The sequence below is a fragment of the Zophobas morio genome, unplaced genomic scaffold (assembly GCF_036711695.1).
Source record: "Zophobas morio isolate AGI-343-1 ecotype UQ-CSIRO unplaced genomic scaffold, CSIRO_AGI_Zmor_V1 ptg000031l, whole genome shotgun sequence".
Taxonomy (NCBI): domain Eukaryota; kingdom Metazoa; phylum Arthropoda; class Insecta; order Coleoptera; family Tenebrionidae; genus Zophobas; species Zophobas morio.
In genome coordinates, this window is record NW_026972136.1 from 11,035,212 (window position 1) to 11,062,125 (window position 26,914).

The 26,914-nt window shown below is 31.8% G+C and overlaps 1 protein-coding gene across 1 annotated transcript in view; it reads right to left on the minus strand.

Annotated features, from left to right (window-relative positions):
- Positions 1 to 26,914, minus strand: part of LOC135139306 (BTB/POZ domain-containing protein Tiwaz) — a 161,645-nt gene that overhangs the window by 26,587 nt on the left and 108,144 nt on the right. Inside the window, exon 2 of the mRNA XM_064069495.1 lies at positions 526 to 615. Within this exon, the coding sequence (XP_063925565.1) occupies positions 526 to 554 (29 nt within the window). The 5' untranslated portion in view covers positions 555 to 615. The remainder of the gene's footprint in view (positions 1 to 525; positions 616 to 26,914) is intronic.

The following is a 26,914-nucleotide window of genomic DNA, read 5'->3' on the forward strand; positions in this document are numbered from 1 at the left end:
TCATAATAATTAATGTCTGACGGTTCGTAAAGGCAGGCTGTTCCCCTACCATCTGTTAGACTTGCGTCTAAAACAATGATCCTCTAGAGGCGGGGCAGGTGTGAACATTTAACATAATGTGCAGTGCTTTACTGCGTGGTAATAACATAAAATAATTATATGTTCCAAAGCCTATCATCTCTCTTCGGAACATTAGCCTGTCTATATAGAAACCATAAATTTGAATAGTATTCTCGGACAACTCTATAAGGCGGAAGGCAGTGTGTTGGCACATCCTCCAACAAAGACCTGTTGGTGAGGACACCATCACAATGCCAGCGTTTCCTAGAAGTTTTCTTATTTACAGATCTTGTTAAAAATATGTTAATAAGACCGCCGGAGCCACATATCCTTTTCAGGTGATCTCTAAAATCTTTATTACACAACGGTCTACTTTTTCCTGGAAGGAATTAAGCAGACAATGATAATTTCAGCCGAGCCGAGTTTGAGATCTGTGTTATACACCACCTTTAATACTATCCTTACCTCATTTTAATCTGAGCCGTAGGAAACATCGTTCTGTTGGTTAAGTCTTTTGGCTCCTTGTCGACGTCATTTCGAATGTCGTTCTTTTTTCTGTAATTAAATAAAGCAACTCATTAATTTAAATTGGCACTGATTATTTGGGTTTGTGATGTTATTCTTAGCGGACTTCACTTCTGGCTCAATTCAACAATAGAAACCAGCGTGAGTATTATTAAATGATTGATATTTAAGGTTGTCTAGACAGCACCTATCACAATAAAATTACTGGTTGTTGGCTTAAGTACGTTGAGAAAAGGTCAACTGAAATGTGAAGAGGTATTTATAGTGCAATTTGAATAATAAGGCCGTAAATTTTACAAATTTCAGAGCGGATACTGGAATGAGGAAATGATCGACGCTGAAAAAAAATCGCTTTCCTCATACTAAAATTCTGAGAACAGATAGAAAATTAAAATTATTTATTTCAGGAGTGTTACAATGGAACGAGACCTAATACACGTTACCTTTTTTGTTCATGCAAACATTAAAACTGCAACAGTTGGAAGACCAACTTATAGAACGCCGTAAGTCATTTACTGCCGGAATCTCTTTCCGAAACTTTCAGCTTTCAAATCATGCAAATGTGAGTAGGTAGTAATAGCATGCGTCGTGTATGTCACTCAGATTATCTTTACAACACAATTGTAAATTACGAACACAGTTTATGACATTGTCGTCTCTTTTATATTACATAAGTTACTAACACGTTGAAATTGTTGAGACGTGAATGCTAATCATTCCACGGGCAGCTCGTTACAAATTTATGTATTGTGGAATGGAATCCATAAATGAATAAAATGTAATTGATAACGGCGTTTGGCTTAATTGGCTTCTAAGTGCAAATATTAAATATAAATTACAGTAATAACAAACAATATGACTGATTTTATATCCTTTTTAATGAATAGTTGTAAAGCAGTTTAACTACGTGTTGATCCGCTGTAAAATAATTTATCGATTTTTTCTATGTATGATGAGCTGATGAATTTATGACCGCACCTGCTTTCCACAGTTTAATGAAAAAAAAGTGGCGAATAGTACTTTCGTAACGTATTTTGGTTCGCTTTCTCGTTTCTCGCACCTTTTGCACTATTTTCAACCTTTTTCAGTGTAACGACGGTGATGTTTTCATTGTGAGCGTTTAGTTCTTTGATGTATAACCTCCCAATTCATTATCTTCCTCTACTCAAACACCAGCGTCCAACATTTCCATTTACTTGTGTTTTTTTGCTTAAGCAATTCCTCGCTCCCCTATATTTCGCTACACCTTTTTTTTTGTATTATTTTTTACGACACGAATGTAATACGCCTTTCTTGCATCCACTAGCTATTTTAAATTATATTAACGCAAATACTTTCTTCTAATGCCTGGTTTAATTTTAATATTAAAATACCTGGTTTTAAATTTGTTCATTATTATAACTATTACCTTCATTCGAGGCGGTGCTTTTATTCCAAGAGTTGTTATAGTGGAATACATTTTTCATGTTGATTGTTGATGTTTTGAAGTTTCCAGAGTTTATTAGTTTAGTTAGTGTTCTAATTCCTCAGAAGCAATATTAGAGTGGTACTAAAATTTCGTAGTAATATTTTCTAGACTGTAAAATTTGATTGTACACATTTTTGAGGACACTACCGGACCGATTGTTGTCAAATTTTATATGTTAGGAATATCATTTAGACAACAGTTTTGCCTAGTTAAGGTTATCTAAATTTTATGAAATAATATATTCATGGTTTATGAATCCGCCTTGATTGTTATCACAATTACTTTGCATTTTTTTAATGCAATTATGCATCAAATGCTTCGCAGTCGAGTGGGATTAATAATTGATTCTCAGGCTACTCTGCTCCGTTTGGGTTCGAATCCCATCCTTACCGAATGTTTTTTATTCACTGTGACCTGAATTAACTAGACTTTTTACTTACAGGGGTCCTCATAAAATTAATAGAATTTTGCAAAATCAAATTTTATAATTTTTCGAAAAAAGTGGATTTGTTCGATTCTTCTACATATTTAAGGGTCTAGATAACCTTAGACCAATTTTCTAATGGCTAATTTACAATTAGCTTATTGATGGTTAGAATTATGTTTCTTTACATATCTGAGTTTTGAAAACTTTGTAAATTCTTATTAAGAACTTTGTTTTCTCTATAGAGTCGTTTTGAAGTAATTTTGACAGATTAGTCACAGTTGACACCAGATTTCCTGTAAAAGGCAAAGACGAAGTCCTCCAAAAAATAATAATTTTTTTGAAACTATAAATACCGACAAATTTTGATTTCTTGTGTTTACATATTTATTTACAGAACTTACTTTCTACAAAGAAGTTTTTTTTTAATGTGTAATAACCGGTTCCATTCTTTTCAGTCGTCATAAACATTTTTTAGAAGTCTTTTCTTCCACTTCATTTTATTTTAGCACAAAATCACTAAAACGAAAACTATGCCTGTGAGAACTCTTAAAATAAACGCTTTTTTCGGAAATAGAATATAATTTAATTTCATGTTTTCTGTCGTCTGTCTGTGTGGATTTTTATTAGACAGATAATCTCCGAAACTACTGGACAATTGTTGTTAAATTTTATACAGGGTGTTATTGAAAGGTACGTACAACAAAATATACAGTTCTTCACGAAGTCTAAGAAGTCGGAAAAACTTATTTTGTGTTATCAAAATTATAACGGGAAAATTAACCCTTATCCAACCTTTTTAGACGCTACTGAAGGATAAATAGGTAAAATTATTTTATTTTAGTAAATCCCCGCAACGGTAACAATAAAACTTTTGTCAAGACTAAATGTTGCTACAGAAACGAAAGATGATCTTTTTATCAGAGGCGTACAACGAATTTGGACATAAATTTTAATAATTTTTTTCTCTAAAAGGAGAACACTTTTACCTGAACTTTTTTTAACTTTTAACACCTATACTTCGAGACCAATTGCCGATTTTATTTTGCACGGACCTTTCAATAACAGGCTGTATGTTTGTTAGGAATATCATGTAGATGGTAAAATGCTAACCAAAATTTGTCTAAGTCATCTCTAACAATAATTAAATGATGTAAACTCAATTTTTTGTGCAGTAACTTCTATTTACGTTTTTGTCATTTTGACCATTTGTTTCATTTTGTTAATTTTATAGTTTTCCTTTCTGTCTTTTGTTTTCTATTTTCCCTCCGTTCTGTTACTTCTGCTCCCTTCATATCTCTGTTGTCTCTGTTTTCTGTTGTTCCTGTTCTGTTCATTTTGTTCTCCCTATTGTTCCTGTTCTCTTCGTCCCTGCTGTTCCGTCTATTCTCTCTATTGTGCTTCTTTTGTTCCTTTTGTTTTATCTGCTTCTTGTGTTCGTTTTGTTACTTATGTTCCCTCTGTTCAGTCACTTGTCCCATTTTCAGCGTTGTCCACATTTTTGTCGTTGGCAATTCTAAATTAAACCTGTTAAATTTAAAGGGTATCAAATTGCAAATTTCCATACTAACGAGTAAAATTCGTAAATTTGATTGGCTGTTTATTTTTTAACAACCTTTAAATTTTAACATGTTTGATTCAGAATTGACCCTTATATCTGTTATTTCCGCCGTTCCTTCCTTTTGTTTTCATCATTTAGGTCATTTCTTTCATTTTTGTCATTTCTTTGATTTTCTTTTTGTTAATTCTATCATCATTAACGTTACTTCCTTATGTTTTTTAATTTGAGCATTTGTGTGACTTTCATTAAGCTTATTATTTTTCTTTGTTGTGTCAATTTGTCACTTTTGTAGTTTCTGGTGTTGATGTCACTTCTGTCATTTCAGCTGTTTCTATTGATTATGCTATTTTCGTCATTTTGTTGTTCTGCTTTTGGCATTCTTGTAACTTCTGTTTATTTTTTATTTATTTTATATCTTCATATATTTTCTCGTTATTTTTGTATTTCTCTAGCATTTTTTATGTTTTCTGTACTACGTAGATTCTTTGTTGTTATTTTTAATAGTTCTGTTTATTTTTTAATGTTTTTTTTCTATATTTTTCTTCATTTGCATTCTTGCCCATCTTCGGGTTTCTCGGTTTCTTTTTTCTTCTGTTCCCTCTAGCATTTAGTTCTTTCTGTTCTGTTCCTCCGTTTTTTCTTTCTGTACTTTGTGTGTTAAAATTGTTAATTATGTTCCTTTTGTCCCGTTACACTTTTGTTTCCTCTGCTTCCCCTGTTCTCCTTGTTCTATCTATTCTATTGCTGCAGCTCCCTTTGTTGTCACTGCTCCTTCTGCTTCTGCTCATTCTCTTTGTTCTACTCCTTCTATTCCCTCTACCCTTTTGTTCTCTCTGTTTCTCTTTAGTTATGTTCTCTCTGTCCCTTCTTAACTGTGTTCTGTATCCCCTTCGTTCTTCTTGTTCTATTCATTCTGATTCTTAAGTTCCCTTTGTAGCTTCGGTTGATTTTGTTTTCTCTGTTCTCTCTATTCTACTTGTTCTCTTTATTCTGTTGATATAGTTCCCTTTGTTGCCTTTGTTCCTTTGCCGCCTATGTTGGTTTTGTTGCATCTGTTAGATTTCTCTGTTTCCTCTGTTCCTCTATCTTTACTGTCACTTCCGTTGTGTCCTTTGTTCCCTCTGCTCAGTTTTCTTTGCTCTGTTCCTCTTGTTTCTTCTGTCCCTTCTATTAATTCTGTTTATTCTGCTCCTTTTGTTCCCATTTCCCTTCTGTTCTGCCTGCTCTGTTCATTCTATTCCTTCAGTTCCCTTTTTTGCCTTGGTTATATCTGTTTTCTCTGTTCTCTCTGTTCTTCTTGTTCTGTTTATTCTGTTGTTACAGTTCCCTTTGTGGTTTCTGTTCACTTTAGTACCTGTGTTGCTTCTGTTGCCTCTGCCTTTTAGATCTCTATGTTTCCTCTGTTCCCTGTATCCTTGCTGTCCCTTCTGTTGGCTCTGTCTCTTTTGCTCCCTCTATAAGATAACGTACTCCTATACTTGTATACTTGTGGTTTATGAATCCGCCTTGATTTTTATAACAAGTATCTTACAAGCATAATTGACATAGCCTTAACGAATTCTGATCTTCTCGCGTTGGTTCGAATGGCCACTTTCATGTTTTCATGATGCCTAGAGTACGAGAAAATAGGTTCCCCGTTTTCGTCTGTCTGCCTATCGTTTGATTGTGTTGATTTTCATTAGACAGATAATCTCCGAAACCACTGAATCGATTTTTTTCAAATTTTATATATACATACTCGTATGTTAGAAATATCGTGTAACTGGTAAAATGCCAACCAAACCAAGCGCAGGTCGTGGGTTGGATTATCTTATGCGACATTTTTTTCTTATATTAAGACTAATATATATTTTTTATTATTGGAAAAATCTGGATTTGTTGGATTCTAATCGTGGATCATTTTTTTTACTCACTGATTTAAATTGTCAAATCAATTAAAAAAGGAAACATTCATCGAAGTTTATTTCGATAGAACTTCCCTCGTGTCTGAACAAACGAGTCCCACTTATTCGAAAAAATTATAAAATTTGATTTCGTGATTTTTGCTTATGACACTTCTATAAAGTAAAAACTCTCAGGGGCGCAAATCCTAAGGAGTTTGTACAAGTTCTGACAAGAAAAAATATCCTCTCAGTAATAATAACATGCTTAACTTTGAGTGTTTATGTTTATATGTCCAAAGAACTGGACGATTAGCACGGTCAGATGCTACTTCCGGAAATTCTGTTATCAAATTTCAAAATTTTATTTTATTTTTTATTTAATTACTCCTAAAATATTACTGTAAAGGGAAGTAAATTTTGTCAAACAACTTCATCCAATATATATATATTATACACTAAAACAAAAAGTCATTTCCGAAAAATTTTATAGAAATCTTTGCGTTAATTGATAGTTCTAAATTTCGAACTTCTACGTCTGCAAATAAATGAAATATTACAAGGGAATAGGTTATGTTGGAACACCCGGTACATGTAATCACACAATTTAAATTTCAAAAATATTTTATTTGTATATTGCTGCTACAAGTTCATCTTCCTTATGAAGGTACTGTGTCCCGAAACACGTTATTAATTATTTTACGATTATTCTCAATTTCTTTGAATAATTGCATTTTTTTTATTTATATGGAATTTTAAGCTTTTAGGAGTACAATGTACGTTTTTTTGTGAAAATTTTTAGCAATATGGTGCAAACAATTATGTAATCGACTTTGTATCCCTTAAATAGTAATTTTCCTTTTTTGTAGTTTTTTTTTTGGAAAGTATTTTATTTTTAACACTAAATTTTTTACAATCAATTTATTACATCAGGATACCATAGTCTTACCTCATTTTCTACAATAGGTACCTAAAAACGGTAGAAGCATTTTCTGTAAATATTTCCATGTTGTATCTCGATTTTGAAAGGTTAACCCAAAAAAACATTGTCCCTTTTCTTTAAAAGACAGTTTGACATTTTCTATATTTTTTTATTTAAATTCAAAATTTAAATTATGCCTGTCTTAAAATTGTTTCCATTTTCGAAGGGATAGTTAATAATTAATACATATAATGACAGATGTGTTTGGTCAAAATTGGACCCTTATATTGTAATTTTCTTGATGGGAAACGATTTCCATCTTGTGTTTAAAGCTCCATACAACGAAAACTTGTCGTTTTAATTTTCTGAAGCAATTTCCCGTTGGCCGCTTTCACCAGGTTATTTCCATCTGCAACACCGCGGAAATAGTACACATCCGTGGAGGCGGTGTGCGTAATTATATTAGGAAAGTATTTATTTAATAAAACAAAGTTTCGGAAGTTTGGTCAATTTCCATTATTTTCATTCTCTCTCGACCACCGGTTACGTGATATTTGTGTAAGCTAATTGAAACCAAAATGAGGGAGATCTCCAGAATTACGAATTACACAGTACGCTTCCTTTGCCTCTAGAAAGCTAATATTTATTTTGCCAAATGACGAAATACCGCCCCCATTGTTTTGTAAGAAGCTTTTGTTTAAGAGTGAACCTTGCAGCAGTTTTGCAAATCGTCGTACGAACATACAATACGTTCGGTTATTGGAGATCTTTGCGCGGACCATTGTGGCGGCGACGGCGCCGCCTCCGAGACGGCCGGGGGCGGCAGAGACCGCAGCCACTCGCCAGAGTAAACACGAGGATGTTAATTGGACGTACATGCCACGAACAAAATTGCCACTGGAAGCGGGCCACGTGTAAACACGTGCCAAAGCCATTTCGAATTGCCTCTGATGTCAGGAGACGAAGTGGAAAAAGACATTGTTGCACGGAGGAACAATTAACCTGTTTTCGTTGTTTTTTCGAATTGAGAGCGAGCTTCGGACGAAAGCTCGCTCGCATGTCTTGTATTCGGGGTTTTTTTAATTACGGTGGTATTAATTTTATTTCACAATTAACATGAGAGCAGATGCTAACAAAATGAGACTTATTCCAGAGGCGCTTTCGTAGTTAGAGGTTGGTGTGGATTTCGTGAATATTATTTGTTAAAGTGAAGTGTTTGTCTAATGTCCAGAAATAGGTATTCCGTTTCCGTTTGTATGTCTGTCTATCTACCGTCTGTCCGGCTTTTTAATATCTCTTCTAAAATACTGGATCGATTATTGTCAAATTTTGTATCTTGAATAGAAATATCGTGTAGACTATAAAGCGCCAACCAAAAATTAGATAACCATCCCCGCCAATAATTTGATGACGTCATCTCCAAAATTTACAATAGTAAACTACGAACGAAGTATACAACTCTTCGTGCTTAAGAAAATCTGCACGTTTTTCATCTTGGAAAATCGTCAAAAGCATTTGCTATTTTCTAACAAGTTGTTTTTACTAAGGAGTTAATAGAATTGTAAATAGAACATTGTTAACGTTCATTATTTTACTACTGTTCTCAGTTTCTCTGAATAACCGCATTTTATTTTTGGCTTATGTAGAATTTCCAGCATTGGATGTACAGCATGACAAATTTATTTCTCAATTTTTCAATATTTTAATATTTCAATTCTTAAGATTTTCGATTTTTCGACTACTCAATGTTTAAGGTGTCCAATTTTTCGTTTTTTTGATGCTTGGATTTCTCGATTTTTCAATTTTTCGATTCTCTAATTTCTCGATTCTTCTAATTTTCTTTCTCTTTCTAGATTTTTTCATTTTTCGATTTTTCAATTTTCCGTTGTTTCAGTTCTACGATTTTTCAGTTTTTGATTTCTCGATTTTTCAGGTTATTGATTTTTCAATTTTTCGATTTTTCGGCTCTTCGATTTCTCGATTTTCAATTTTTCGATTTTTCAATTTTTTAATGTTTCAGATTTTGAATTTTTCAATTTTTCCACATTTGAGATTGAGATTTATCAATATTTCGATGTTTCAGTTTTGGATTTTTTTTATTTTTCGCTTCGATCTCATTTTTTTTAATTTTTGAATTTTTAATTTTCGGCCGTTCTTATTTTCAATTTTTCCTTTTCTGGATTGATCGATTTTCCAATTTTTCAACTTAAAAATTTCTCGACATTAAATTAACCGATTTTTTTTTAATTTCCCATTTCTCGATTTTTCGTCTTCTCGATTTCCAGATTTTTCAGTTTTTCAATTCTTCAGTTTTTCCATTTTCAAGTTTTCGATTTTTCAGTTTTTTGATTTTCCAAATTTTCGATATTTCAACTTTGGGATTTTTCAATATTTCGATTTTTCAAGTTCTCAGTTTCTGTTTTTTGATATTTTAATTTTTCAGTTTTTTTAGTTTTGCATTTTTCAATGTTTTGGTTATAAATTCTTCGGTAATTCAATTTTTGTATTTTTTAATTTTTTTATTTTTTTACAAGAAGCTGAGACTTCTGATTGTATTTAACACTAAATATAATCTTCTTGTAAACTTCTGATTTTGTTGGGCTTGTAAACAATACTAGAGTTTTCAAATTTAATATGATTTTTAAATAAATTTGAAAATTTTTACAATTTGTTGTAAACAATTTTGAAATTGACTTTAAATGGTGATTTAAATTTTCCGATTTTTCATTCTTAAATTTTGGATTTTTCGATTTCCCGATTTTTCGATAGTTCGGTTCTTTAATTTTTCGAATTTTTGAATTGTGGATTTTTCAATTTTTTTCGTGTTTGCCGATCTTTCGTTTTTTTGACTTCTCAATTTTAGATTTCACAGCTTTTCAGTTTTTCGATTTATAAACTTTTGACTTTTCGTCTTTTCGATTTTCCAATTTTTCGATGTTTCGATTTTTCAATTTACCAATTTTTCGTCATTTCAGTTTTAGACTTTTTCAATTTCCCGATTTCAGATTTTGGATTTTTAAATTTTTTCATTTTTAAAATTTGTCGTGATTAGGACGATTTTTTGATGTTTCGATTTCGCGATATTTTTCATTTTGTATAAATGTTTTCAATTTTTCAATTTCCCGACTTTTGAAGTTTTCGATTTCCCAGTTTTTCGACATTTCAATTTTGGAAATTTTTCATTTTCTGGATTTACCAGTTTTTCGATATTTTGTTTTTAAATTTTTTGATGTTTCGGATTCGATTTCACGGTTTAAAATTTTTCGAGTTTTCAGTTTTTCAGTTTCTCGATTTTTCATTCTCAAATTTTGGATTTTTTGTAGTTTTTTTGGAAAATTATTTTATTTTTAACACCAATTTTTTACAATCAATCTATAGGAATTATAAAATCAAATCTTATAATCCTTCTAAAAATCTGGATTTATTTACATTAGACCAATTTTTTGAAATCAGAATTTTGCGTCTTTTTATTTTCTTTAATTTTTCAGTTTTTTCGTAATTCTATGTTACGGTTTCATAATTTCTGGCTTTTACAACTTTAATTTTTTCAATTTTTCAATTTTTCGTTTCCGTAATTTTTCAGTTTGTTGATCTTATATATCACTATTTTCGTTTTTCAATGTTTCTTTCGATGTTATAGTTCTTCGTTTATTCAGTTCTTCAAATTTTTAATCTTTCAATCATCCGTTTTTCCGATTTCTTTAGTATTCAATATTTCGATTTTACAATATTTCGTTTTTTTCATTTTGCAATTTTTCGGTTTTTAAGCTTCTCAATTTTTAATTTTTCGATTTTTCATGTTTCCGTTTCTTAAATTTTTTCAATTTATATTTTATACTTTTTCGTTTTTTCATTTTTGATTTTTCAATTTTACAATTTTGCAGTTTTTCCACTTTTTTAATTTGAAAAATCTAAAAAATCGGAAAAAATTGAGAAATCGAAGAACTGAAGAAACGAAAAATGGAAACATTGAAAAATTAATAACCGAGGAACTTAAAAATCGAGAAAAACGAATGAATAAAAAAATTGGAAAAAAGAAAAAACGAATCGAATAAAAAAATTGGAGAAATGAAAAACTGAAAAATCTAAAAACTGAAACAGATTAAAGTTCGATTTTGAAAAATTTTAAAATAAAAATTCGAAGATAAAAAATTATAAAATTGGAACATTGAAAAATCGAAAAAATGAATAAATAAAGAAAACAAAAAGCGACACGAAAAACTACAATTCGAAAAATTGAAGAAACAAAAAATTAAAAAACCGAAAAATTTAAAAATGAAAACTGGAAAAGATGCATATCGCAAAATGGAGGAAACAAAGAAAAATGAAAAATTGAAAGATTACAATTTGAAAAATTGAAGAAACGAAGAATTGAAAAAACTGAAACTGAAAAAACAAACAATTTTGAAATCGTAACATTGAAAATCGGAATATTGGAAAACTATTAAAATAAAAAACTGAACTGAAAAATCGAGAAATTTTAAATAGAAAAATTGTAAAATGTAAAAATTGAAAAAACAAAAAAATGAAAAATTGAAAAATCGCAAATCAAAAAACTGAAAAACCGAAAAATTGGAAAATCGAAACAGTGAAAAATCTAATAAACGAAAAATTAAGGGAGATAAGAAACCTAAACGAAAAATTGCAAATCAAAAATTGAAAAATGAAAAATTTTTCACAATTTTTTAGGGGCGAGGGAAGTTCTATCGAAATAATCTTCGATCAATTTTTTTCGGAGCTTCCGGAATACGAATGGACATTTGTCCGTCCAACTGTCTGTCTAACGCAGATTTATTGAACAGATGATAATCTCCAAAACTATCGAAATTTCGTCATGTTTCTCTTCTGTTAAAAAAAATCAGACGAATGTTTCTTAATAATTTATTAGCAATGTGGACACAAAATCTTCTCACAACACCTGCTATTACTTTCAACATGTTCTCGTTTTAACTCCTTTTTTTCTTATTTCTTCTAGTTTTTTTTATTCATTCTCATAGAAATGACTTAGATATTTTGCATAATGTATATATCTAAAGTGTCAGATTTCCATTTATTTCAATTTAGAGTTCTTTCTTTTTGCTTCTTTTACGAAGTGTTGCATAATCGAAATAGTTTTATCCAATAAAATATTTGACGTTTCGTTCCACTTTTAAATTTTCACAGTAATTGCCTGTTCTTTCTTTTACCTTTTATTGATTAATATCTGTTGGGCTCGTACGTTTCGTATTTCGTTATTTTTTTTAAATTACTATGGCAAAATTATCATGAGTGCAGCTGCCTCCAAAATGGAGATTGTTGCCCCAGAGGCGATTCCATAGTTAGAATTTTGTGTAGGTTTCACGTAGTGTTGCCTGTCAGATTTAGGATGTGATCAAGAAATCGATTTAGTTGTGAAATAAATGGGAAGACGATTGAAGTGAAGGTAAAGTTGAATGAAGTGGTGGTTTCTCATTTACGAAATTTAATTTAATTATGTTAAATAAATACGGTTCAGAGCGTATTTTTACCAAGTTTTTAAAATGACCGCATCAGTTTTTCTCTTTCTCTGTACACATTTATAAAAAAATATATATATCATTAAAGTACCTGACACATCTAGAATAAGTGTGTTTTTTTCAAAATATTTTCGTACCTTTGGAGGGAATGAATAAATCTAAATTACACGAAATTAGGCGTTTATCAAAGCAGCCCTTTAACCTTGCCTCCATTTACTTAGTTGCCGTTCGGGCAGCAAAAATTTTAAATTTTGCTTTTCGCAAACTAAATATTAAATTTAAAATTCAAAGTCCCTAAGGTTTTTCAACCTCTCCAGCAGTCGCACAACATGCGTTCAAATACACTCTCTGACCTTTCCACGCAGAATTATTAAATATTCAAGTTCAAGTTCGCGGTATAAATTTAGGACTCAATTATTACGTAAATTCAAATGTTTACTATTTTTTCGCTTTTAAATATTAAAGTTGTAAGACAGTGGAAGTTAAAAATTAATTTTCACAAAACGAGCGACTCCTGTGGAAGAGATTTTCTCTCTTGGTATTGTCCTGCCATCTTTTGAATTCGTTCCACTGAGTGAATTATTAAATTTAATTAAAATTAATAACAAGTTAGCTCACAGTTATTTACTCATTATTAGGAGTAATTTGTGATGTATAATACGTCCCAACCGTGCAATTTAAATTAATTAAACATGAATTAAATCGAGTTTTAAATCCACTTTGATTTCTATTGGAAGGTAGTTGCATTTAAAGTTGAAGAATTGAAAGTCTGGACAAATGGACAGACAAACAAATAAACAAAAAATAATACACATTATTTTTAAAATTTTTATTAAAAAAACAACGTATTAATGTCTGATTGAATACAACTAATGCATGTGAGACTCACATTTTTACTTCTCGAGAAATTAAAAGAACCTTGGAGAGCACTGGTCGTATTGTAGAGATCATGAAAGCTCGAGAAAACATGAAAGTAGTTAGTCGCTCCATGGACTCTATTACAATACTTCCTTAGCATACGCTCTAAAAGTAAAAATAAAAGTCGCAAAACTAAATCTTATAGTTTTTTGAAAAATTTGGATTTTTTGTACTGTACTTCAGGGGCGAGGGAAGTTCTGTCGAAACAACCTTCGTCCATTTTTTTTATTTATTTTGTATTTTATATTCACTGTATAATAAAACCAAACAAACGAGCAATTGTGCTTGTAGGTCGCCCTATGTCAACAATTTGATGAAAAATTCATAAAGCTATTGTTCAAAAACTAAATTTACAATAGCCGCTAGGTTATAACTTGACTACTCATCCAGGGCTCTGAATTTTTACGATTGTTGCAAAAATAAATACAAAACACAAATGTTAGTTACCTGTGATTTTATTGTTACAGACATAAATTGGGTAAAAAAATGTCTAACAATGCACTATATTTATTAATTAAATGTTAAAACAATTTAAACGACCTTTTATTTAATATAACTAAGAAAAAGTAGGTTAAAATACGAAATATTCCTGTGATTTGATTTAATCAATAAAATTAAGTAAATCGTGTATATATTTTTTTTAATTATCCTGTATAAATAATTTTATGATAAAAATCACCTCATTAAGTATCTAGAGGAGAATAATAAATAAATTTTATTCATTGTTCTACAAACACTAGATTAACGTTAGCGTCTTGCTAAAATTCCAAAATATTGGTTCGTTTTGTAATTGTAAGACAAACTTCAAAATTTGTTTTTAAAAGTTACATTTTTTTACGTTGTAATCCACAAATAAGGGAGTATGTCACACTGTAAATTTCAAATGCGATTTATTTAACAAAACTTTAAATGACGTCATTAAATTTTTGGCTGGGATGAAGGGATAATTTTGATTAAGAATTTTCTGAGCCCTGGTGTTTTGTTTTTGGAAGAATTTGATAACTTTGAGAGTCCCGTTTTATGCTCTAGAAATAATTAGAAAAAAATGATGGGAGTCTTGTTATTGAAAAAATTTAATAAACTCTATTGGGGCCCCAAGGATTTTATTTTAGAAAGAATTTGAAAGGAATTTAGGAGTCCCTAGTGTCGTATTTTTGAAAGAATTTGGTAAAATCTTGAGGATACCTTGTATTTCGAAATAATGAGAACAAATCTTGAGAGACCCTGATGTTTTGTTTGAGAAAAAATTTGAAAGTGGTAGAAATTTGAAAGGCTTTCTGGTGCTCACTTTTAAAAGAATTTGACAACATCTTGGAATTTTCTGGTGTTTTGTTTTAGAAGTAACTAGAAAAAATTATGGGAGACCCTAGTGTCTTGATAAATTCTTTTAGGACCTTTCGTGTAGTCTTTTTGAAAAAATTTGATAGAATCTTTGAAACCTCTTGTTTTTTGTTTTAGAAATACTTAGAAAATATTATGACAGCCCTTGGTATTTTATTTTGAGATACTTAATTTCAAAGTATGTTAAACGGCCCTAGAGTCGTGTTTTCAAAAGAATTTGATAGAATCTTGGGAGTACCTTGTGTTTTGTTACGGAAAGAATTAGAAAAATCTTGTGTTTTATTTGAAAAAGAATTTTAAAGTAGTTCAGAGGCTCCTGGTGTCTGCTTTTGAAAGAATTTCATACAATCTTGGAAGCGCCTGGTGTGTTGTTTTCGGAAAAAATTGATAAACTATATACAATACAAGAAAAATCTTGTCAGGCCGTAGGGTTTTATTTTAGAAAAAATTAAAACGAATCTTGAAACCCCTAGGGCCGGTTTATAGAAGCGCAAGTTAAATATTTAATCCTCGATTAATTTAACACTGGATTAAAATGTGAAATGGGAGCTCGTGATTGGTTAAAACCTGCACGTCGCCTAGCAACGAACCTCAATTAAAAGTTAATCGCGAATTAACTTTAACTTCGGTTTCTATAAACCAGGTCCTAGTATTTTATTTTAGAAAGCTAGTGACGTGTTTTTGAAAGAATTTTATAGAATTTTGGGAGTCCTTTGTATTTCGTTTTAGAAATAATTAGGAAAAGATTTTCGACCCCTGCAGTTTTGTTTCTGGAACTTTGAAGCATCTTAATGGAAAAATGTGATAAATCTTAGAAGCTCCCCATGTTTTGTTTTAGAAATAGTTAGAAAACATTGTGGGAGTCCTTAGTATTTTATTTTAGAAAGAATTGTGTTTGGTGTTTGCTTTTGGAAAAAAGAAACTTAAAACCCATGATATTTTATTTTAGAAAAAGTTTTAATGCATCTTAGGAGTCTCTAGCGTTATGTTTTTGAAACAGTTTGATAGAATCTTGGGATTACCTTGTGTTTTGTTTTAGAAATAATTAAGAAAAATCTTGAGAACCCCTGGTATTTTGTTGTAGAGATAATTAGAACAAATTTTGAGAGCCCCTGCTGTTTTGTTTTAGAAAGAATTTAAAACGATCTTAGGAGCTCCCATGTTTGCTTTTGAAAGAATTTGATAACATCTTAGAAGATACTCGTGTTTTATTTTAGAAATAGAAAACATTATAGGAGTTCTTGGTATTTTATTTTACAAAGGATTTGCAGGTATCTCAGGGGCCTCTAGTATTGTGTTTTTGAGGGAATTTGATACAATTTTGGGGCCCGTTGTGTTTTGTTTTAGAAAGAATTTGATAACCTTAGAGGTTCCTTGCGTTTTATATTCGAAATAATTAAAAAATATGTTGAGAATCCCAAGTGTTCTTTACAGAAAGAATTTTAAAGCATTTTAGAGAGTCCTGGTGTCTACTTTTAAAAGAATTTGATAGAATCTTGGCTTTGTTATAGAAATAATTTCAAAAAAACCTGAGAGTGTTTTGTTCGTGAAAGAATTTGAAAGTATCCCAGAGGCTCCTGGTATATACTTTGGGCAGAATTTGATGAAATCTTGGAAGCTCCTGATTTGTTTTTTGTTTTCGAAAAAATTTGATGAACCCTTTTGGGGGCCCTCATGTTCCATTTCAGAAAAATCTTGACAGCCTCTAGGATTTCATTTTGAAAAGAATTTGAAGGAACTTTAAAATGCCTGGTATTTTATTTTAGAAAGAGTCTGAAACCATCTTAGGGGTCCCTAGTGTCGTGTTTGTTAAAGAATTTGATAGAATCTTAGGACTCCCTTATGTTTTGTTTGCGAAATAAACAAAATCTGGGGGACATCTGGTGGCATGTTTTGAAAGAATTTGATAATCTTGTGGTTCCTTCGTATTGTGTTTGAAAAAATTTGATAACCTGGGGTTCCTTGGTTTGATTTGTTTCAGAAAGAATTTGATAAAATCTTACAAGCTTTTCGTTCTTGTCTTAGAGATGATTAGAAAACATTATGGGAGTCCTTGGTATTTTACTTATTTTGAAATGAATTTGAAAGCTTCTTAGAAAACCCCAGTGTCGTGTTTTCAAAAAAAATTGATAGAATCTTGAGGGTATCTTGTATTTAGTTACAGAAACAATTAGAAAAAATCTTGAAAGCCTGTGGTGTTTTGTTTGAGAAAGAATTTGAAAGTATGTCAAAGCCTCCTGTCTCTGCTTTTGAAAGAATTTGATAAAATCCTAGAAGTTATGGTCTCGTTTTGGAAAAAAATTGTTAAACTCCTTTGGGTCCCTTCGTATTCTACTCGTATTTCAGAAAAATTTTGAAAGCATCTGAAGTTTTATTTTAAAAAGAATTGGAAGGAAGTTTAAAACCCCTGATATTTTATTTTAGAAGGGTCCCTAGTGTCATGTTTTTGAAAGAATTTGCTATAATATTGGGATTCCCTTATGTTTTGGTGTCATGTTTTTGAAAGAATTGGAGTTCTTTGGTGTTTTGTTTAAGAAAGAATTTGATAGAATCTTAGAAGCTCTTTGTGTTTTGTTTTAGAAATAGTTTGAGAACATTATGGTAGTAATTGTTATTTTATTTTAGAAAGAATTTGAAAGCATCTTAGATCCCCTAGTGTCGTGTTTTCAAAAAAAATTGATAAAATTTTGAGGGTATTTTGTGTTTAGTTACAGAAACAATCAGAAAAAATCTTGAAAGCCGTTGGTGTTTTGTTTGAGAAAGAATTTGAATGTATCTCAGAGATCCTTGGGTGTCTGTTTTTGAAAGGATTTGATAAACTTCATGGGTCAATTATGTCCTATTTCAGAAAAATTTTGTTAACTCCTAGGGCTTATTTTAGAAAGAATTTGAAGGAATCTTGAAGTCCCTAGTATTTTATTTTAGAAAAAAATTTAAAGCATTTTAGGGGTCTCTAGTGTTATTTTTTTTGAAAGAATTTCATAATATATTAGGACCCCTTTATGTTTTCCTTTAGAAATGATTAATACAAATCTTGGGAACCCCTACTGTCATGTGTTTAAACAAATAAATAACCCTTACGTTTTGTTTTAGAAAGAATTTGGAAGTATCTCTGAAGGTCCTGATGCCAGTTTTTGAAAGAATTTTATAAAATCTTGGAAGTTCCTGCTTGTTTCAGAAAAAAATAATTTGATTTGAGAAACCCTTTTGGGTCCCTTCGTGTTCTATTTCAGAAAAATCTTGACAGCCCCTATGGTTTTATTTTAGAAAGAATTTGAAGGAACCTTGAAACCCCTAGTATTTTACTTTAGAAAAAGTGTTAAACCGTCTTAGGGGTCTCTAGTGTTATATTTTTGAAATAATTTGATAACTTTGAGAGTCCTTTGTCTTTTGTTTTAGACACAAATAGAACACATTTTGAAAGCCCCTAGTGTTTTGTTTTAGAAAGAATTTAAAACGATTTCAGGAGCCCCGTGTGTTTGCCTTTGAAAAAAATTTGATAACATATTGAAAGAACCTCGTGTTTTGTTTTAAAAACAGAAAACATTATGAGAGTCCTTGCTATTTTATTTTAAAAAGAATTTAAAAGCATCTTAGGGGCCTCTAGAGTCGTGTTTTCGAAAGAATTTGATAACTTTAGGGGTCCCTTGTGTTTTGTTTTAAAAAATAATTAGAAAACATTTTGAGGCTCCCTAGTGTTTTGCTACAACAAGAATTTGAAAAAATCTTGAGAAGCCCCGGTGTTTTGTTTGAGAAATAATTTGAAAATATCTCAGAGGTTCCTGGTGACTGATTTGGAAAGAATTTGATACAATCTTGGAAGCTCCTAATGTCTTGATTTCAAAAAAAATTGATACACACTTTTCGGGCACCTAGGGTTTTGTTTTCGAAAGAATTTTGACAAATCTTAGAGGCTTCTCGTGTTTTGTTTTAGAAACCATTGAAAAACATGGGAGCCCCAGGTGTTTTATTTAGTAGTATCGTGTTTTCGAAAGAATTTGATAGAATTTTTGGGGCCCTTGATGTATTGTTTTAGGAATAATTATAACAAATCTTAAAAACACCTGATCTTTAGTTTTAGAAAAGATTAGAAGAAATTATGTAAGACCTAGCACCTTGTGGGTTTCTATAACTTAGTTACAGTTTCAGAAAGTCGATGATGTCATTTCAATAAATAATAAGTAAGCTATTTTGAAAAATATACATTAAATGTAGGTATTACCTGTGAGTTATTAAAATCATGTTGTTTTTTTAAATTACTTATACCGAAAGGTGTTGAAAAATATAGTTTATTTCAATCATTTTATCTCACATAACTCATTTAATTTTCTTACATCATTGATGAAATATGTATAAAAGTTATTTTTCAATGCTTTAGCTGTTTTTTGTGATTTTTTTTTACAGTAACCAATAGATTAGTTTGTTGAAGTTCCAAAAGAACTTTCCAAAAAACTCACACAAAACTTAATTCTTTGGCGACTGCAGATTAATGCATCCCCCAAGTTACTCTATCCTGTTTGCACATTCCATATCCCTTAATTAAACAATGCGCCGGCCCAGAGTTAGCTCCGACAGCATCTCCTCGAAGAACTGAGTGCAGACGACACTTTTTAAACTAGTTGGAATTTAGTGATTAATTTTGTATCCGAGACTAGCGCCCCGGGCATTTCTAATTAGGTTTCAGCAAGCTTGATTTATTCCGAGTATGTTTTCAAATAATCCCTACAAGCGATGTACGCGCCGGGATGGGATCTTTTGTTGTTAAGAAAATACGCTAGAGGCACGGCAAAACCGCCTCGGGGATGAGGGTTATACCCGTGACTTTCAAATATTTCCGAGCGTTTGATTACAGGAATAGTCTCACGGGCAATTTACTATAATTACGGCTGAAAATTTATTGTATGGTTGGGATGATGCTCGAATTTGCAAAACACGACCCTTTTATTGCGCGCCGCAACTATCCGCAGAAAGAACACTGCGTAGGAGGTTCAGTAATGCTGTTATTATCGGTGTGCTAAACTGAAATCAGCGAATGAGTCCAAATAATACGGAGAAATAACATGTGTTTGCGACGCGGTTGAAACCCTCATTTGGACACGGCGGCAAAGGTTATATTTCAACGGAAAATCGCAGCCGACTCGATCAAAATTTACAACCATTCTATATATGGTTTTCGACAATTGTACCACGCAAACCATGATAACTCGTTTTAGATATTATTGTGCTTCTTCAGTGTCGCAGTGACACTGGTGGGCGACAAAATGGTGCAACCACTTTGATCATATATTTGTGTATGTGGCTGGAAGCACGACGACTTTGTTAACTTGTGTTACATACATTTACACTGTTTTTTTTTTTATTTACTTTTAGGATGAAAGTTTTTGTTTGTTCTTCTGCCAATAAGAAAAATTTTAGTACTGATCTGAAAATAAAAACAAAAAGAACTACCATCACTCTTTTCCATACAATTACGTCTGTTATATGTCAATGGTAAAATAACAGTTAGTAATAAAAATACAGAAGTTTATGGGTTCCGACACGTTCACCCACACTTGGGTTCATTAAGAACTTCTATATTATCTTCGACTGTCGCGCCAACATAAGCAAGTAGCTGTATAATTCACAGGTCGTAAATAATATTTGCACAATTTCCAAAGTTGGGAGATTAATAGCATTAGGTTGTTGTGGCATACGAATTTTTAATATATGGTTATGGGTGTAGCCATAAATTTTTTCTACACACGTTGGCAAATGGTGGCTGATAACATCGGCATGTGTACTTAATGAATTCTTTGACAATTTACAAGAGAAATTTGGGTATTTATTTTTAAATACATCAATTTAATGACATTTTTTATTGCCAAAGAAGCAGTATTATGTTACAGCACCTACATCCGTTACAAAACATGCACAAACACAGAATTATATAAGCATGCTTCGGAATATTTGTTCCCTCAAGGCGATCCTCCGGGGCTCCTTTTCACATTTCGCTCCAGTCGATAATAAAGACCCTGAAATATCCCCCGAGGAGGCAAATATTGATTCGTTCCATTAAAATAGATCGATTTCTCGTTTAAATTTTTCAAATAGTTCTCTCGCACTCAAAATACGTGCATAATTAGCAATCTCATTAGTTTCATTGTGCTCTTCAAATAAAGACCGACACAGGGCCGGCATTTTTGATCAAGGCAGAAATTTGTAGTTACTATGAATTAAAAAAAAAACGACTCGCCAAACTATAGCTCACCGACGGTCATTAGGATGAGAAATTCCCCAAATAGAATTGTTTGTTTGACATACTTTTTGCACTAATTAATGCGTTCGGTCTTTAATTATGTCGAGAGAATTCATCATTATGTCCTGGCTTTTAGTCGCTCTTAATGAAAAAGGTCGTGATTAATGAACAATGTGTGTAGGCTTCGAGTTTCGAGAGTATTAAAACTACAATATTGTGTATAAATTAGATTAATTGGCTACTTTCAGTCAGATTACTTACAGTGTAATGACAGTTTCGTATGATTAATGGGATGTGATTGTAGTCAGTAACCGTACGTAGTGACATTAGATATAGGCGGCAATGGTGTAATTGAGACTTTGTAACTGTTGGTTGCGGGCTAATACTTTCCATATTTCATACTTGTCAACCTAAATCTTTCTTGTTGAAATGCCTTTACGGTTGCGTTTACAGACATTGGAAACAGTTAGTAGGATAGTGTGTATTTCACTCATCACGAAGACGAGAGAAAATGTTTTCACAATTTCTAAAAAAGTACGTTTTCACTGAAATGTTGGTCCGCCATGCGTCAGAACTGTCCGCGACGAAATTAGAGACAAACAATGGAACATTTTTATTAAATCTGTAGAGGTATAATGAAGGTGTAAGGTAAAGTGAAATGTTTGTGATAAAAATATCGTGAAAGGAAATCTGCACTATCATCTTTGCTGTTTTACTTTCAAGTTAGTGAATGATTCGCTTTTTATGGTTACTGGGTTGCACATTTCATGTAACCAGACTGCCTACTTTATTGAAACAATTTTTAACAATACGTTAATAATTTTATATATTTTGTATCTCGACCGCCTATTGAAATGAAAAATTGAAAAATGAGTGACATTGAACGCTATGTTTATTAAACCCAAGCACTCATATTTCTAGGTACATTTTTTTTGCATTAGTAAGCTCACCACTGAAAGCCCTACCTACGTTTTCAGTGTTTGTTTATGGTGTTTATGTTCTCCATATTTCATGTTTACCTGCAGTAATGATGACCATGAAAACGACAAAAATTGTGGAAAGAAATTTAAGCTCTCGCTGTTATTCAATTGTTTGATGGGTTTTCGTACCCAGTCACTTCCATTTTTTCGGAAAACATGACTTTGTCAGTTTTAGTGCAAAATAAAAGCGCTGAATAAAAGTTTACTCATTTCTCCGAATTTCTTTTTTATTTCAATCAATATCAAAATTTTGAAAGAAGTTGCTGACGATATAAAATAAATTTTAGTTAACGCTTAGTTAATTTTAATCAAATTTACAGATTAAACTGAAATATTTACAGTACCTAAGAATTCCTGAAAATATAAAGTACTAACCCAACTGTGTCGATTATAAAAAACTGATGACGTCATCTCACAATTCAGAATTTATAATTCGTTCTAAAAAACTGATAACGCGATCTCAAAATTTTGTAAATGAGTTTCAGTTGAAATGTGGTGAACAAATTTAATCTTCTACTACGCAACAGATCTGTTTGATGATTTCGATAAGAGATTAAAGCTGATTAGCTACAGTTTAATAACAAGTTTTTTATTCATCTTTTCCGAAAGTTGCTGATGTCATTTCAGAAAGATGATTAAATATGTATGTTTTTTAGTTTTTTTTTAATATTTAGATTAGAGGGTTATTTTTTACTTCAGGAGCATAAGCTTATTTATTTAGCCCCTAGATTATGGAAAAGTATTCCTTCTATTTCCATCTGTATACCGTCTGCTGGCGATTTTATTAGGCTGATGATCTCCGAAACTACGACACTGGGTGTTACAAAATTTTAAACGCATTTTAAAAATAAAATGTATATGGTAAAACGCCAACTAAAACTTGTTTCCTCCAATATATGATGTCATAACATCATCTCCAAATTTTGTTAAGTAAATTCTATTTAAAATATGTAAAATCCTTCTAGATATGTCATTGTAATCTTATGCATTAGATTTTCTGAAAAAAAAAATTCAAAATTGTATAAGAAAACTTGCATGTCAACATCTGTTATGCTTCCGAGGCGAGAGAAGTTCGGTGAACATTTTTATGGTTTGATAGTCAAGTTTAATTACCATAGCTAAAGGAGGTCATGCTTCACAAATTAAATACAATTAATTAGAGATATGTATATTAAAATGACGTAATCAGTTTTTTTCGAGGGAATGAACGCACAAACAGACAGATATATTCTGTGAGTTTAGATTTATTTGTCGTCTTTTAATATGCAATCGAACAAATCCCATTTTTCCGAAAAATCGTAAAATTTGATTTCACGATGTTTTATTTATTTTATGATAACCCGTATAAGCAAAAAAATATATATAATACCAGTTACAGTGTGAAAAAAAAAACATTGCATAAGGACGGGATTCGAACCTTTATGGGCGGCAGAGCACTAGTTCGACAATTCGCCACTTCATCAACACGAGGTATTTGATGTATGAGCGTGATATCGAGGCAGATTCATAAATCACGAGTATAAGTGTTACACTTACTTTCAACACGATATTTTTAAATCACATATAAAAATTGACAGCAATCCGTCCAGTGGTTTCGGACATTATCTTTTTAATAAAATCAGATGACAGAATACAGACAGACGGAAATGAGAGACCTATTTTTTCCTACTCCAGTCTGTCTCCGGATGGACTCTATTACAATACTTTCTTAGCCTCCACTCGGGAAGAAAAAACAATCAAAATTACGAATAAACAGACAAATTGATGGAAACTTACATTTTTGAAGTTTACAGATAGTGAATTGACAAAAACAATTGCTTATATTTTCCCTTTTTTACTTAATATTCGTAATCTTCTTTTCGCAACAAGAAATTTAAAACGTGTTTAAAACACGAATTATGGATTTTGCAATTACGCCCCGCCCCGCAGTCTGACAACCAATGGAAAATTCATCACGATTGAGATCCAGACGGATGGGTGGGGCTTATCTTTTTTTTTACTTAATACATATAGTTTTCTGGAGCAACATCATCACTGAAGAACATGTTTCACATGCTAATTCTTGTAGAAACATACCGACTTTGCAATTAAGCTCCGCCCCTCTTGACTAACGACGAACAAAGTAAAATCCTTACAATCGAAATAGGGTGGGTGGGCGGGGCTTATGTTTTTTTTCTTCTTTACATAATATTGTCTTTCTTCACAACAAGAAATTGAAAACGTGTTTAAAATAGTAAATTTTATCCCATACACTTCCCTACAAATTTACCCTTTGAAAAGAAAAGTACGTACATATACAGGGTGTTATTGAAGGGTACGTACAACAAAATTGACAGTTCTTCGCGAGGTCTAAGAAGTCTGAAAAACTTATTTTGTGTTATCAAAATTATAAGGGGAAAATTAACCCTTATCCAACCTTTTTAGACGCTACTGAAAGATAAATACGTAAAATTAATTTATTTTAATAAATCCTAGCAACTGTAACAATAAAACTTTTGTCAAGATTAAATGTTGCTATAGAAACGAGAGATGATGTTTTTATCAGAGGCGTACAACGAATTTGGACATAAATTTTAATAATTTTTATCTCTAACAGGAGAACACTTTTACCTGAACTTTTTTTAACTTTTAGCACCCATACTTCGAGACCAATTGCCAATTGTACGTACCTTTTAATAACACGCTGTATATATATTAAGAAAAAAAGAACAAAATATAATTTCTTTACAAGAAACTACCATCAGGCAAATGTTTTTAAGTACCATGTTGTTGAAAGGAAACCATATATGTAAGCCCCACCCACCCACCCCAGTCTCAATTGTGATGTATTTTCATTCGTTGTCAGACCGAGGGGCGGAGCTTAATTGTAAAATCGATGTTTCCGGACTAAAATTTACCATTTTAAACGTTTTAAATATGTATATTGTTGTGAAAAGATTGTTACGTATGTCTAGAAAAAAGGCAAAATTTAATCTCCGCCTACCCGCCACTATCTCAATTCTAATGATATTATTCGTTGTGAATATTGAAATTCTAAAAATATGTTATATTTCATATTGTAAAACTCGAATTAAATTTTTTAACCAAAATTGCCAAGTTTGCTATTGCGCACAAATCTAAATGAGTTTAAAAATTAAAACTAAGTAGATAAAAATAACAACAAGAATTAATTTTTTGCAATAACTGAAATGATTATGATCACTGACCTGAATTAATAGTTTTAATCAATAACTTTTTATTTATCTTGTTAATTTTCTTGTCCTAGAGCTAACTGGAAATAAAAAAACAGCAGTTTGTGTATCACAGGGTGATTTTTTTGAGCATGAAATTTAAGAATTAAAATATACAGTTATACAAACTCAAAGACTGTCCAAGAAAAAAAAAAAGTCCTTATATATACTATACAAAATAAAGTCTGCCAAATTAATTGAAAACTAGAATGTGGGAAACACGCCTTCCTAATGTTTCCTGTTTGCGTGGTTTCTAAACTATTATGCATTTTAAGTTAAGTATTTTTTTGTACATTTAGCAAATTGAAACTAAATGACAGTTATCACGATGCCCTAGAGTCTTCTACCACTGCAACACGACTGTAATAGATGCACTTCTCGCACTAGTGAGGTAAGCATTCCTATTAGCTAAGAACAACTATTTACCACAATTTGCAGAAAATCGTATTACTAGCACGCAATTTGTGTACGTACAAATTTACTACGTATTTAATTTAAACAGAATGGTTAAATTCAGAGAAACAATTATTATTGTTATTAGTGTTATAATTACTTCAAGCTAACTGTACATAAAGACCATAAGTGTACTCACGCTGCAGCAAAAAGGACTTTATTGCCGGCGCACCTCACCCTGTAATTATCGGGAAGTACAAGCAACACTGTTATCTACGAAGTAGTTAAGGAGTCATTTGACCCTAAGTTAAAATCGCGATTTGTCGAAAAAGTCCTCCTTTTTCTCAAATTAATGGTTCGCACCGAGCCAGAGGTTAGCTTCGGGACCTTCGTGTCGGTCATACGAAACCACTTAGCCGAAGAAGAACCGACGATTTCCCAGAGAGTAGCAATACATCAAATCGTTTTATCTCCAAGTCACGACCGAGATATTCGCTAAAATATCGGCCGTCGTACGACCGGCGGCGTGCCCGGGGGCGGAAGTGAGTTCTCCGAAGTAATAAGCCTATCAATCGATAGATATATCTAATGCATCGGCCGGTTTGCCTTTAAAACGGATTTAAAATTCTTGTAAGTTTTAACGTCTCTGCATAGTGTATGGGCTTTTAGTATTAATGATCCCCGGAGAGAATAAGATTTAAAATTAATGTTTTAATGGAACGTAGCGCGCTCTTTATTCTTAATTACATTGTGGTTCAATTTGGGAAGGTGAACATACTTACTGAAATATTGCCCCCGAAGAAAATCTTTAATTAAAGCGGGACTTTGATATGTATGTCGCGACGGCGAAATTAGCGCTCCGGAAACCTTTGTTTTTGCGACAATGGTGGAGAAAACTTTCTTGATTAATGTTAAGAGGGAAAAGTGCAAAATTTTTCAAAATTTGCAGTTTCCGCCAATACTGTAGTTCACAACGTTTGCTTTTTCATTCTCAAGTAATGAGAACCCGTTTTCTATTTCCCATTATTCTGAACGTAGTATTTTTTCTTCAAATATACGTGATCAATCAAAAGTTTAGACTTCTAAAACTATGTACAGTTTTTGCCCTCCAACTAGAGAAATATTCTGAATCCATTTGGCGAATGGCTCATTTCAACTTTTCTTGACCTTTCGTAGCTTCTACGATATGAAAAAGTAGGCCTCCCGTTTTCAACTTTCTGTCTGTCTACCTCCACCCATACTTGTAATATTGGCAGAATTAAAATGTCAAAAGTGCCAAAATCTAGACGCTCCTACCCCCCCTCTTCTCATTCTAATGACAAATTTTATTTCTGTTTCAGTAATCACTAAAAAGGAGGTAGGGTGGGTGGGTGGGGCTAATTATGTTCTTCTGTTGAATGGGAATGGAAACTAATAGATTGTAGGATGTGAAAAAAGTAAAAAAAAAGCGCTAATCGTATTTTTTTTATACTATTTGCTATA